The sequence below is a fragment of the Anguilla rostrata genome, chromosome 7 (assembly GCF_018555375.3).
Source record: "Anguilla rostrata isolate EN2019 chromosome 7, ASM1855537v3, whole genome shotgun sequence".
NCBI lineage: Eukaryota > Metazoa > Chordata > Actinopteri > Anguilliformes > Anguillidae > Anguilla > Anguilla rostrata.
The window spans coordinates 39,771,551-39,784,927 of record NC_057939.1 but is presented as its reverse complement, the minus strand read 5'-3'; the positions used below and the strand labels follow the sequence as shown (position 1 = coordinate 39,784,927).

The 13,377-nt window shown below is 39.4% G+C and overlaps 1 protein-coding gene across 1 annotated transcript in view; it reads right to left on the bottom strand.

Moving 5' to 3' along the window:
* The window catches only part of LOC135259682 (gamma-aminobutyric acid receptor subunit beta-1-like), an 89,167-nt gene that overhangs the window by 25,282 nt on the left and 50,508 nt on the right, over positions 1–13,377 (bottom strand). Inside the window, exon 5 of the mRNA XM_064344299.1 lies at positions 6,647–6,729. Within this exon, the coding sequence (XP_064200369.1) occupies positions 6,647–6,729 (83 nt within the window). The remainder of the gene's footprint in view (positions 1–6,646; positions 6,730–13,377) is intronic.

Sequence of the window (13,377 nt, the reverse complement as noted above, 5' to 3'; positions counted from 1 at the left end):
TCAAAGCCTGGTGTCTGTGACCCAATACGTCCACAGCACCTCCAGCCTGCCACCCCAACCCTGGACCACCACCTTCAGGCAGTGAGTGACTTAAAACATGGATACTCAGATCTGGCCCTCAAATCCAGGGTTTTTATTTTATTCCAGGTAATTAACTGAACAATTAGTGCTACTGATTGGCCAGTCTTCAGACCTCAAGGACCAGCGGCTGAGTAACAGCGGCTGAGAAGCAAAAGAGGCAGAGTGGGAGTGTATTCAACTTGTGGGCTATCAAAAGGAGAGTGGCTGATGTTACACCTACGTTGCCCACTGACACAGCCAAAGTGTACTTGAGCGAGGCACTAAACCCCATAATTGCTCCAGAGGCTACACTGTGGCTGACCCTACACTATGATATATCTGCTGATATCATGCATATATGTAGAGGGACAATGTGTAGGAAGGACCTTGCATGTGCGTGTATCTAGGAGAGATATTCAGAAAAACAAATCCCAGCTACCTGGTGCAAATAGTTCAAATAAAGTGAATCTTATTTGCTTAATCTTAATCCCTTCATGCCATTGCCACCTGTCTGAAACTGACTGGCTTTGTATTTGAACCCACACCCTCAGCCGCATAGAGGAGCGTGGTCTGTCCTAGGTTTCTTCCTACACGTCTTTAATTTCCACTGTTGCCTCTGGCTTGCTCTGTGGTGGTTTAGGCCAAGACAAATGGTAAAGCTGATTGTGATTTATTGTGAATGATCGGTTGACATGTATACACACTGGAAAATTTGATACATTACACAATGGAAAACTGGGCAGTCCGAGCACCACTTTTGTAACTGCCTACAAGCTAAATGCGAACAGGTTTTATGTTAAACATTTTTTATCCAATTTATTTTGCTTGTACTTTGGAGAGAGAGTAAAATAAATATTGCAACCTGTCTGATGGTGGATTGGTCATTACCTCATGTTTAAAATTGAACATCATGCATTTACACCCTTGCCACACCTACAGGCAATATAATATGAACGATAATATCCTTCTTATAATTCTACCGTGTTCTGCCATTGCGTTTCTCACCGCGAAAGCAACAAAATTTAATTTTGATATAGGCCTGATGCATCTGCAATATTGTTTATTCTTATGACTAACCATAGTGCTTGCACTGTCAAATATAGCTTTAAATGAATTAACATGAAACTGTAATTATAGTTTTTATAGTATATAAATAATAATTTATATTATTCATCATCATTATCAACATCATCATAATCATTCCCCATTTAGAACCTTTCATATGCCAACTTTCAGGTCAGCAAAGCATATTGTTTCCATACTTGTTATGGAGAATTTTGCTCAGGAGAATTTTCCAGAATGCTTTCATTCATACGACCTGTAAATGGCAAAGTTCTGGTACATTGGCTATTGACAACTGGTTTCCATGCCTCCAAACCAGTGAATGTTCCTTTTATAGCTTTGCTATCTGAGGCCTATGGTATTTGTGTTCCAGTGAAGGTCCCTATAACAAGTGCTTCAGAACAGTTCGAACTGTTCCAAAGAATCAGCTGTGTAAATTGATGCAAGACCTCCTCCTCACAATGACTACGTGAGAAGATCTTACTGTTTTATTTCGAATGTGTCAGATGAGGTCGTGGTGACTTTGTCAGACTTCTGTATCTGTGCCAGATGAAATGTGTCAGAGCTCATGATTGCTTACGTTTCCAGTATAGACAGCATGGTAATGATCGGAACGGAATCTCATCTGACGTCTCAGTGTTTTATTTATTAATTTTTTTGATCCTCTTTCATTTAAATTCATATTATTTTAGCTGCTAGATGGCACTTCATCCTACAGCAAGACAATGGGCCTTATTCATGAAACGTGCACGATCACGTGATCATAAATTGGGCGTAAGAATGTTTTCATAAGCATTTAGGCATTTTTTTCTTATCTGTTAATTTGTTCATGGCTGTTTCTTTATTCTAATCACATGATCAGGATTACGCATACCATTTACAAACAGTCAGCATTCATCATCTCATACACCTGGGATGTACACAAAAACAAAGGTCAGCACATGCGTCATGAATTCCATATTGGCTTTTTGTAGGACCATTTTTAGGAACACATTAGGAACTAAAGTACAAATAATTTAATAAAAGTTTTGGGAATGAGGCCCATTGATCCTAAACATACTGCTAAACCAACCAACCAACTCCCAAAACAAGCAGGAGCTGAAGATGGCTGCAGTACAGGCCTGGCAGAGCATCACCAGAGAATATACACAGCGATGTGATATCTGTAGGTCACAGACTTACAGACAAGCTGTCAATGCATGCAAAGGATATGGTGCCCTGAAATGGGGGTGGGGGGGGGGACGGACGGACGGACGGACTATGTTTTAAAAGTTCTGTAATTTCTACATGGTGAAACTGAAGTGTATTCAAGTACCCTTAAACAAAAGTTGTGATATTACATGATAGTACATTTTCTTCAATAGCTTTAAAAACCATACCTATATTTATAATGGTTTGATAATGTGTAAATATGTATCATAAAATGTTGCTTAATGTCTTACAATTGATATGTTTGATAATTATTTTCTTTTGTAGTTTTAACTCAGAGGTGGGCAATGAGGACTGTACTATACCTGTGTTGTTGTTGTTGGATTTATGCTCCTAATTATTTTATTAACCCATTAATGAGCTGCCTATTCATGAATGACAGCTGAAAATGATTATTGGTGTCCATCTATAAAACATTTTACTGTGTTGGAATTTGCAGTTGAAATGCCATTATTCTATCGAGCTAATCAGCTAATTGAGCCAGAGTAACAGGTGGAAACAAAAACTTGTATACACACTGACCCACCAGTTCTGGATGACTACATTCATACAATTTATTATTATGAACACATTATGAGTGTGTTCAAATGAATGAAACAGGCTAATATATGCAAATATAAATGTTTTCAGAACTAGGCACACAAATGGCTGACTGAATTAGACAGTTCCTTCATATTTTTGATATGCTCAAATCCGTTTTGCTAGTATTCATTCCTTTTCTGTCTCGCTTATTATGTCTAATTTTGTCCATCTTTGAAGTTTTGAGAGAGTGGACTGCAGGAGATTTGGAGACTCGCTGGCTTTACTTTGGTTCATTTTAAAACTGTGATACAATTCAAGAGGGTAACAAGTTTCACCAGTAGACAGAACCTGACTTTTAGCTACCATGTTGAAGAACACACAATTTTTTCGTACGATGATGTTCACCAAAACATTTCAAAAGTTTTTTTGAAGGTACTTCATTATATGAAAAGAAAGGGAAAACAAAAAAAACCACATAATATTAATACAGCAATGTATGAATGTTTTACGAGCAGGAAATAATTCTTAGAAATCATTCTTAGGAAAAGATTCTTAAGTAAAGGATATGTTTTCCATCTTGACTAGAACAATATGAATATCAGATCAAATATAATCAAAATTAAAACAGCTAATATTTTTTAAATGGCCCCTGCCAACACATGGTGCTTTGTAGAGAATCAAATACACTACATACATCAGCTTCACTCCACTAGCAATACCGCTAATACACCAGTCATATGAGTTTTCTGTGCAATAATGTAACCCATAACATGAGTTATGCTTAGATTCTGAAGGCTTTACTCTCTCTGACTCAGCTAACTGCGCCTGACTTTAGCACTGATAAGGAAGCCAGCACTTCGAGCACTGTTCATAGAAGCCTTATTATCCTGTTTTCATAAGCCAGATGACCTGACCTGCCCTGACACGATGTGGCTGACGTACAATGGTGCGTAGCGTAATGTGTTTCTCTAAAACCCCATTTAATATGTTACCGGGTCTAACCTCCCCAGTGGCTTCTTCATGTGTAGCGAACGGGCCTGGTCAGAATGCAATTTATCTGCAATTAGGGTCATGGTGGGTACTGCTGCAGTATGAGTGTAGGTGGTGCTAAACATGGCTATTAATAGTGGCACTAACCCACCGAGCGAGAATTCACAGGAATTAGCATTTTCCTCTGAACCTAAGCGCTAATGGCTCTTCTATGTCCATGGCTTTCAGCTGTTTCTCACAACACTCATGAATACATTAACCAGATTAAAGACCGGAATGTTTCTGTATTATGCTCTCGAACATGGGGCTCACTAGCCTAAGCGTTTTACCCGAGAGAATTCAGTAGCTGACTGAATAATTCCATTTTTCATGTTTAAATCCAGCCACATAATTAATCATAGCTACTTTGCCTTTCCATGACAATTTTAATCCCCAGACAATAGCAATCTACCGCTTGGAAACTCAGGCAAAATTAAGTAGAGGCAAAATACATCCCAGAACACAGGAGATCTACATTGTTTTTTTAGAAGATTATTTAATTGCATAGTAGAGGTAATTGGTAATAGACTAATATTCGCAAAGCACCTCTGCTAAGGCTTGGAAAAAAGACATCAGTGGATAAATGGAGAAATTGAAACCAATTCAGATTAAAGAATATGCTTCAGAGTGATTAACTATGACTCTAGCAAGCCAACTAAACACATTTAAGGTTTGAAAATAAATGATAGTATGCGCACAAAGCAGGGATCCCGGAGGTGCCATCCCACCTTCTAACTATAAAAGGCACTTGTTAATGATATAAACACTCCCACAGTAATTCCGCCACCTAAAACCCAGAAGAAAAAAAATAAATATATGTTTTGACATAATACAAGTGTCTTGGATGACAAAAAAAGTGAAAATATTTTCAAAATAATTTCAAATATATTTCAATATTTATTTTATTTTTATTGAATGTCCCTTGTAGTGTAGGTTTCAGCTTAGTAGTTTGTACGCTTTTTGATCTTAAGACCACAGACTCGTGTCCCCTGTGGAGGGATCTAAGGAGGCCATGCGGCACAAAAGGAATTGTGCTGCACAGGAACTGGCCAGTGCACGTGACAGTCTTGTTTCTGTGACGGTGGAGGCAAGGTTGCGAGAGAGACCGAAGGACAAGCTTGCGACAGACCCGATATGAATCACAGCAGCCCTTTTACCACGCAGACCAAACATTTATAACATTGATCTAACACCTCAGACAGTGAGGCTTGTGGCTCGGCAGGTTTGTATAATTTGTGTCAAAGTAGATGCGTGAAGGGTGGGTGCAGGTGTCACCAAAAAAAAAAAAAAAACCCAGAGAAATCCCAAAGACGCATCTGTGCCTCTGACAGCTCTGCTAAGCTTTCCAATAATCTTATGCGCTGCGTCAGCCGTTTGCACCATTTCCATTTTGAGTGATGGGAGAAGACAGCTAGCAAAGTAGACCGAGGCTTCACGAATCCCAAAATAAGGCTCTCGCGTGCACTTAATGACCGCTCGCAACCATCCAGAGTGTTTCTGTTACGGCAAGCAAGGTTATTAAATAGCTTCACAGGAGTCTGGGCTTGATAGAATATTATTGCTCCACTCATTATGGGGCCTTTGAAGTCTCATTTTTCATCATTAAGCTTAACTCCCGCTGCCAAGGCAGTGGACTCAAAAACTGGATGTGTACAGTGATTGCTAACAACCACCTTTACTGTTGTGAGGTGTTTTAGTTGTTGCTGGCAATGACAACAGAAATGAATGCATGTGGGAGTCAATGAAATACTCAGAAAGCAACTTTATGTCCATGGGAAGTACTTCATTACAGTTTCTAGGGGAAGTGTAGTTAGTGGCATATCCAAATCCAATACCTTATTAGGAAATGCTGAGATAATGCGTTGTATACTGATAGTTTGCCTATCCTAAGTTGACCAATGGAATTCATAAGTTATTGTGGAGATTAGAATTTATACAGAAATTGAGGCAACAAATAAATCAGCCATTTTAATGAATTTTGTGGTGCATTGACAGATGTGTAAATTAAATAACAGGGCATGATGGACAGATGCTACCCCTACCCCTGGCTATCAGTTCATCATTCATCAGATTCATCAAACCTTTTTTTTAACAGTGATTTAAACATTCATAAAGCCCTTGTAAGCAACCAATGTTCATTTTCGTCTGCACAAACAGAATGATGAAAATGAAGAGTTCTTGGAAACCAGTCTAACCAATATTTATTTTTTATATCTCTCATTATCTATTTCAGCAATTACGCATGAATCATTATTGTTATTTTCTTATTTAAACTGAAATTGTAACTCAAATTAAATGTCTTAAAGTATTTAAAATCTGTTGAGAAGACAGTTACACCTACATTTGTCAAGTTCTATGGTAAAGTATGACTTACTGTAAATTTGGTAGAATAATATTAGTGTATACAATATTAGTTTATACAATATCAAATGTCCTGAATGGTGGAAAAAATAATTACAATTGACAAAAAAAAAAAAAAATTGACAAAGAAATTGATAAAAAAAAGACAAAGCAAACCTGTATACAGTGCAACTAGGCTGAGTGAGTGGAATCATGCCATGCTGTCAGTGCTGTTTTTTTAGGGTCAGTGTCCATCAACTATTTTACAGCGCACTGATTGGGGTGGTGCAGTGCACATGAGTTGTTAAATGGGCATTGGAGAACATGGGCCATGGCAACCAAGCTTCTTCATTCTACTCCGTAAAGGCAGGAGTATTTAAAGCAGGGCCGATCAATGGGACATAACTGCATAATGGAAACTCACAGCTTTCAATCTCCAGGGTGCAGTTCTGTTCATCCAGGGGGTACCTTCGCAGGTCCATCATGCAGGCGGCAGTGGTGGTGATCCTGGGAGGGAAGCAAGAAAAGAGAGAGAGAGAGAGAGAGAGAGAGAGAGAAAGTGAGACATACAGGGAAACAGACAGACCGAGCAGTCACACACGAGACATGGCGTCCCAAACAACCACTATGAATGCTGATGAAGTATTCACTAATGTTCTTTCATGATTTTACCAAAAACAGGGGTTCAGCTCAGTGCCATTTGTTTTTCAGCCCTTGTTTCCCATAGAGATATGTTAGATTTCATTATCCAGTTGTCCAGACTTTCTGCATGTAGGGCTCTAATGTGTATTACATTGTATAATGGCTTCATAAACCATATAAACAAGAGCTGAGAAAATGCAACAATGCCAATTTATGAAATTATGAGATGCCTCCCCTCCTGTACTTAAAAATAGGCATAAAAGGAAAACTGCTCACTGCACATCAATAAAGATGATGGTTCTGATGTGAAGACGGACACGGCAGCCAAGAAAGCTAAAGCCTGTCTACCGTGCAATACTCCCCACAGTCCCGAACATCGCACAAGGCATCAACGACAGCCTTTTCTTGCTCAAGCTGGTGTGCACAGATTTCAGACAGTACATGCTGGTCAGACTGCCTGAAGTGATAGACACCAAGGAACTGAAAAATGACGAGGGAGAAATGAATGTCCAACTGCACGCAAAGAACACAGTTCCAAATGCTAAAAACTGTGTGGAAGACAGCACGAGCAGAACTCCAGGATTGAACCTGTTGAAGCCGAGAAACGCAAATTGCGTCAGAAAGCGCTCGCTAATCTCCGTCAAATAACTCTCTTATTTCTGAACGTAGTCTCATTTTCTTTCTCGTTCCCCTCTGCAGGGGAGACTTGCAACTCAAATATGTTAAAAATATATGATAAAAACAAACCAAAAAATGTTTTTTTGTTTGTATTTATCATATTATCATATATGATGCTAATTTATTTTTATTTTATTATTTATTATTGTTGAACATAATTATTGTTTTAATTGGTTGCAGAACTATCAAATCAAAACAAATTTTTTTATTTTGTTTTTTTTTTAGTTTACCATTTCAGTACTCTGAAAGTACTACCTCCAGGTACTCTACTATAAAGCAATGGTGTGTTCTATTGGCATGACTGTATGATATTGTTACTTCGTACAACCTATTCTTGTAATATAAGATGGTATACCTGAGCTGACACCTTCATCTTAGATAATACAGTCAAGTGAAGGCATTTTTTAGGAAGCGAAAATGATTTTTTTCTCAAATAATAGGGCCAAGATCCAAGATCTAAAAATGAATAGTGACAAGCAAGCTAAGAGCAATTCCGAAACATACAGTACAGCCAGAAAATAAGGTCATGGGAACTCAGTTGACCAGCAAAACAGAGCAGCACAAGAGTATCTCCATCCACAAATACCCATAACTGAACACTGCCAAATGCTTTCTTTTTATAATCCTCTGGCCCACACAACCCACCACCCAAAACACACAATCCTCCATCAAAAGAGCAATCCAAATGTGCAGATGGTTCCTCTAATTGTTTCCAACCGAAAATTCCTTGACACATGGAGGCTGTTTCCAGGAGGTGCAGAAAATTGCTGTTCCCCAATGTGCTGCAGTAACGCAGGAGAGGTTCTATGGCTTACGGAAGCTCAAGTAGCAAAGCCCTCGCTGCATGTTGGTGCACACGGTAATGATCCGAGACACATGCTCAATAACGCTACTCAGTAAGAATTCTGACCGTAAGGACAACACAAGAGTTTTTTTGACTCCTGGGTGATGATGACATTGTTGTCCCAACCATATGGCTTTCCCAAAATCACCATAATATTAACCTATATGACATAATTGCTGGGCGGTGGAGTGGGTAGCATTGTCACCTCACAGCAAGAAGGTTCTGGGTTCAAATCCTGGCCTGGGCCTTTCTGTGTGGAGTTTGCATGTTCTCCCCATGTCCGTGTGGATTTTCTACTCCGGTTTCCTCCCACAGTCCAAAGACATGCAGGCAGGCTAACCGGAGACTCTAAATTGCCCATAGGTATGAGTGAGTGAGTGAATGGTGTGTGTCCCCTGTGGTAGATTGATGACCTGCCCGATGTCCATTCCTGCCACTTGCCCAATGCATGCTGGGATAGGCTCCAGCACCCCTTGCGACCCTGACCAGGAATTAGCAGGTCTATATAATGGATGGATAGGTGAGAGATTTGGAATGTAGGAAAAATACATATATTTGTCAAAAATTGACAAAAAAAAAAAACTAGTTAGAAATGCTTCAATAATAAATTACGTATCATGAAGATGCATTGAATAGTCTAAAGTCAATGCAAGAACTCACAGAATAAATCTGTCTTAATAAGTCTTTGATAAGAAAAGCCTACGGCTCTGACAGCATAATGGCTTACTGTAGATGCTAGAAACCAGCACCAATAAGCTGCAGAAGACTGTACATAAATAATTTAACCTGCCACTGAGTTTCTACTGTTTTCCTGACACTTGGAAGTATCCCTAAGCTATAAACATTGAGATCAACTGGACCCTGATAATCGGACAAGTTCTTGTGTAAAAAGGTCAGTATGGTAAACAAAAACTGAAAATTAAAATGAAAACTTGCCATGAAAAAACAAAATCATAACCTGAAACAAAAACAAGAACCATAGATGTCCAAAAAGACTAAAAAAAATAATTTTTGCCTTAACCAACAATAAAATAAAGGTCAATACATTTTTATTATGGTTTTAGTTACTTGAAACACAAGGCAGCAGTGATAAACAAACAATGTATCCACCGTCAATAAGGCATGTGCATTGCAAAGCATTCACTTTTGTATTTCCTCCTTGCCCATGGAATGCTGGAATTCCAGAGCCTAACAGCAGGGGGCATGAGGACAACAACAGGTCAACGCTTGAGATAGTGCAAGTGTTTGGCCAGTGGTGGTGGGCACCTGGCAGGAGAGGCACTGAGGACACAGGTGGCCATTGAACCTCAGCAGTGCCAAGCAGGTCACTCCCACTCAGTAGTGTGAAGCAGGTCACGCCCAGTTCTCTTGAGATTCACTATCTGGTAATTGCACAGCAGGTGTTTTTACCCAGAGCCTGCAGCTTGGCCCACCCTGCCCCCCCCACCTGCACTCCAACGCGGGCATGTGACATGCGAGCGTGAGATAGAGAGAGAGGGAGAGAGAAAGAGAAAGAGTGGGAGAGAAATGAGGAGGGGATGGAATGGAAATGGAATGGAAAGGGGAATCCCATCGCAGGACAGAGGAGTGTGCAGGTTGTAGGTGTGTGTGTGTGTGTGTGTGTGAGAGAGAGAGAGAGAGAGAGAGAGGGATAAAGATATATGCTCCAGTACAGTATGCTGGTTTTAATTAAAAATGTTATTTGCTTGTTTATGTAAAGCCTTTACAATGTATTCAAATATGTCCTTTTAATAAAGCATTGTGAATTGATTTAGAAACCGGAAAGGACAACAAAAGTGAAAAAGAGAGATAGTGATAAAGAGAGAGATGGGATGTGGGGTAAAAGGTAAGACCAAATGCTTGGACTGAATAAATTCATAATTATCCCTAAAATCAGAGTGTACTCAGGGTATACTAATCAATGCGCTTCCAGACTTACTGGATCCTTTTTAGCAGTGATACAGTACGATCAAAAATTCATGTCTCTGCTTCGGAATAGCTTCGGAATAGCACTAATACTGGTGACAAGTTGCTAAGCAACAATAGAATGGGAGCTTTACCATTCAGTATTAAGATAACTATACAATATATACAGATTCAACACAATAGTTTAAAAAGTTTGTTCAACAAAGAGACAATGTAAAGCAGTGAAGCAATCTTGAAATTATCCCAGCCCAGTCTCATCTGTAACTAGTGTTAAAATTGGACAATAGCATCTATCTGGTAGTTCATAAAAAATATTATTTCACCACCAAAAAATCATATTTCATCATAGCAACAAGATAAAGCCAACAAAAGCCTGAAGATATGCCAATGCAGCAGAGAAGAATGCAGCTCACTGAATAGCAAACTAAACAGTCCAGGGGCAATTTCAACTTTAATTGACTAGTAACAAATTTGCCAATGGAATCTGTGGATAAAGGAGAGGCCACAAATGTGGCTCAATTGTGTTACAGTACGTTTCATACACCAGTTTCCCGTGAAGCTAGAACATCACAAACATTTTTCTGATGTTGGAATATTATATTATTATATTGTAATCTTAACATGTAATCTTAACATGAGTATTGCCGCAAAACCTTTCATAGTCCCTCATTTAGCACACTTGTGATCAAGGAGTTTATGATCCAGGACATGTATAATTGCACCTGTTTTATACGTGCGATCTCTCAGCATTTCATTTCAAAGTAAAGGAGAACTTCATTTTTGTATTTTCACCAAGATAATTGCATTTGAGGCACTTTATTTTGACCTAAATTATGAATGTGCAGTATTGTATATAACTAGTATTGTAGATGGAACAAGTGTCTTGCTTCATTTAAGCTATTTTCCAAGTCTCTGTGATGGCCACATCTGGAGTAATAAAGCCTTAAATAGACTACTACCTAAATGGGTGAGGATTGGCCAGACCTGGCATCTGCGTGAAGGGGTTAAAACCACTTAAATGTGCAGTACTAAATATACCAATATGCCCTGACATATGCACATTACTCACAGTATACAGTTAGATTATTTCCTGGAGGTATACATTTTCCCCAATTAAAAAAAAAATGTTACTTGGTAAAGAAGACTGAGTCTGAGCATGTCAGCGTTTGAGAAGGAAGGAGAAAGTCTCTCGCACATATACATGTCTTTGATTCTCTCTCTCACACATACACATGCACAAAGACATTTTTTTTCCTGTCAGCCCTGTTGTTTATCTTGTTGTCTCCTTCCCTGGCAACTGTGATTTCTGATCAGATGTTCATTTCACTAATGAGAAAAATAAAATGAATGCCATGTCGAATTATCTCTCCGCTGAATAAGACAACACCACATATGCATCAAACAGCATCTGTCTCATTGATAAATCTGACAACAAATGCTCCATCATTTTAATTCACTTTAATTCACAGGACCAGACTTATTTTCAGAAAAGAAAATGATTAAAGCCCTAAAGTAGGCAAATCCCCAAACAGGAACTTTCTTCTGATCATAGATGGGGGGGGGAGGCAAACACATGGATTCAAACCCGAACACACACACACACACACACACACGTTTGTATTGCTATACTTGTGAGGACTTCCCATTGACTTACATTCATTCCGTAACCTCTAACCCTAACCCCAACCCTAACCCTAACCCCAACCACTACATGCCTAACCTTAACCCTAACCTTAACCTAATTGTAACCCTAACCCAAAGTCCTAACCCTAAAACAGCCTCTTGAACTTGTGGGGACCAGCAAAAGGTCCCCATCTTGCGTAATTTTCCTCATCTTTCTATCATTGTGGGGACATTTGGCTCTCACAAAGATAGTAATACATGCCCACACACACACACACACACCTACAAACGCCTAACATGCAAACATTCAGTGACCCACAGGTTCATGCACAAAAACAAGTGCACGCCTGCAATGTCACCCACAGCAGTAGCCAGCGAGTAAAATCTGCCAGTGAGTGAAAGCCAGCAACTCATCAGCACTACCGTAGGAAACATGTCAAACTCACAAATCTGACTCACTGCAGTAATCACACTTCTGCTGCTTTCTTTCTCCCCTCATTTTGTTATCGTGCTGAAATCTCAGGGAAACAAGCCACATCCCACCAGCTATGTAGACAGAGGCAACGGGCTCTCAATCTGAGGACCCAAATTAGAAGGCGCAACAGCAGGGTCTTATTTAGTTCAATTAACTGGTGCAACTGTCTCCGTTATCAATGTAGTCACCAAGGCCCTCGAAAGCCACGCTCGTAAATCTACTTCCCCAACATTATCTGCGTTGTCCTCTCTTGGGCGTGGCTGTTCTCGAATTGAGAACCTAAGGGGGAGTGGACAAAAAAAAATCACCCTCATGAATATTGATCACCCCAGCCTCTCAACAGTTCCCATGGTGGGTACATGTTCTCAGTAACATGTGCCATATCTGCAGGAGAGGGGGAAGCGGAGAGACAGGATGAATAATAGATGAGGCCATAAGAAGGACTGAAACATGATGGAAACCAAAGGGCATGTTCGCACTTTTTAATTGATGTCATTGCCTGCTTTACACCAGAGGACATAGTGATGGATTGTGCAGTGATAATCAGTAAGGTCAGTGAAGGATTCATTAACCATACATATCAATAACAACACTTCCATAAATGGATGATTCCTAACCATGTAGTAGGGTGTTTATATCTAACGTATCTATTAAACCATTACTCTAGATACTGCATGCCTATGTTTAAATGCTACGTGTTGTCATTTATTTTTGCTTCCTTATTTTTGGGAGAAAAAGTTGACTGAATGCACAAATACGAACATAATTTGATCTTCCGAAACTATTTCCACTATTTTCGAAAAAGTTTTGAAAACATGCCTTTTTCAAATGGATGATTCTAGGAGAACTAAAATTATACACTCTTTCATTATACATGTGGCTGAAGTGTACACGCAGTTTTGAGGTTTGGAACAGGAAAAAAATTGAATAGTTTTCAAAGCTCTGCAGCAATTGTGGATTACAGGTA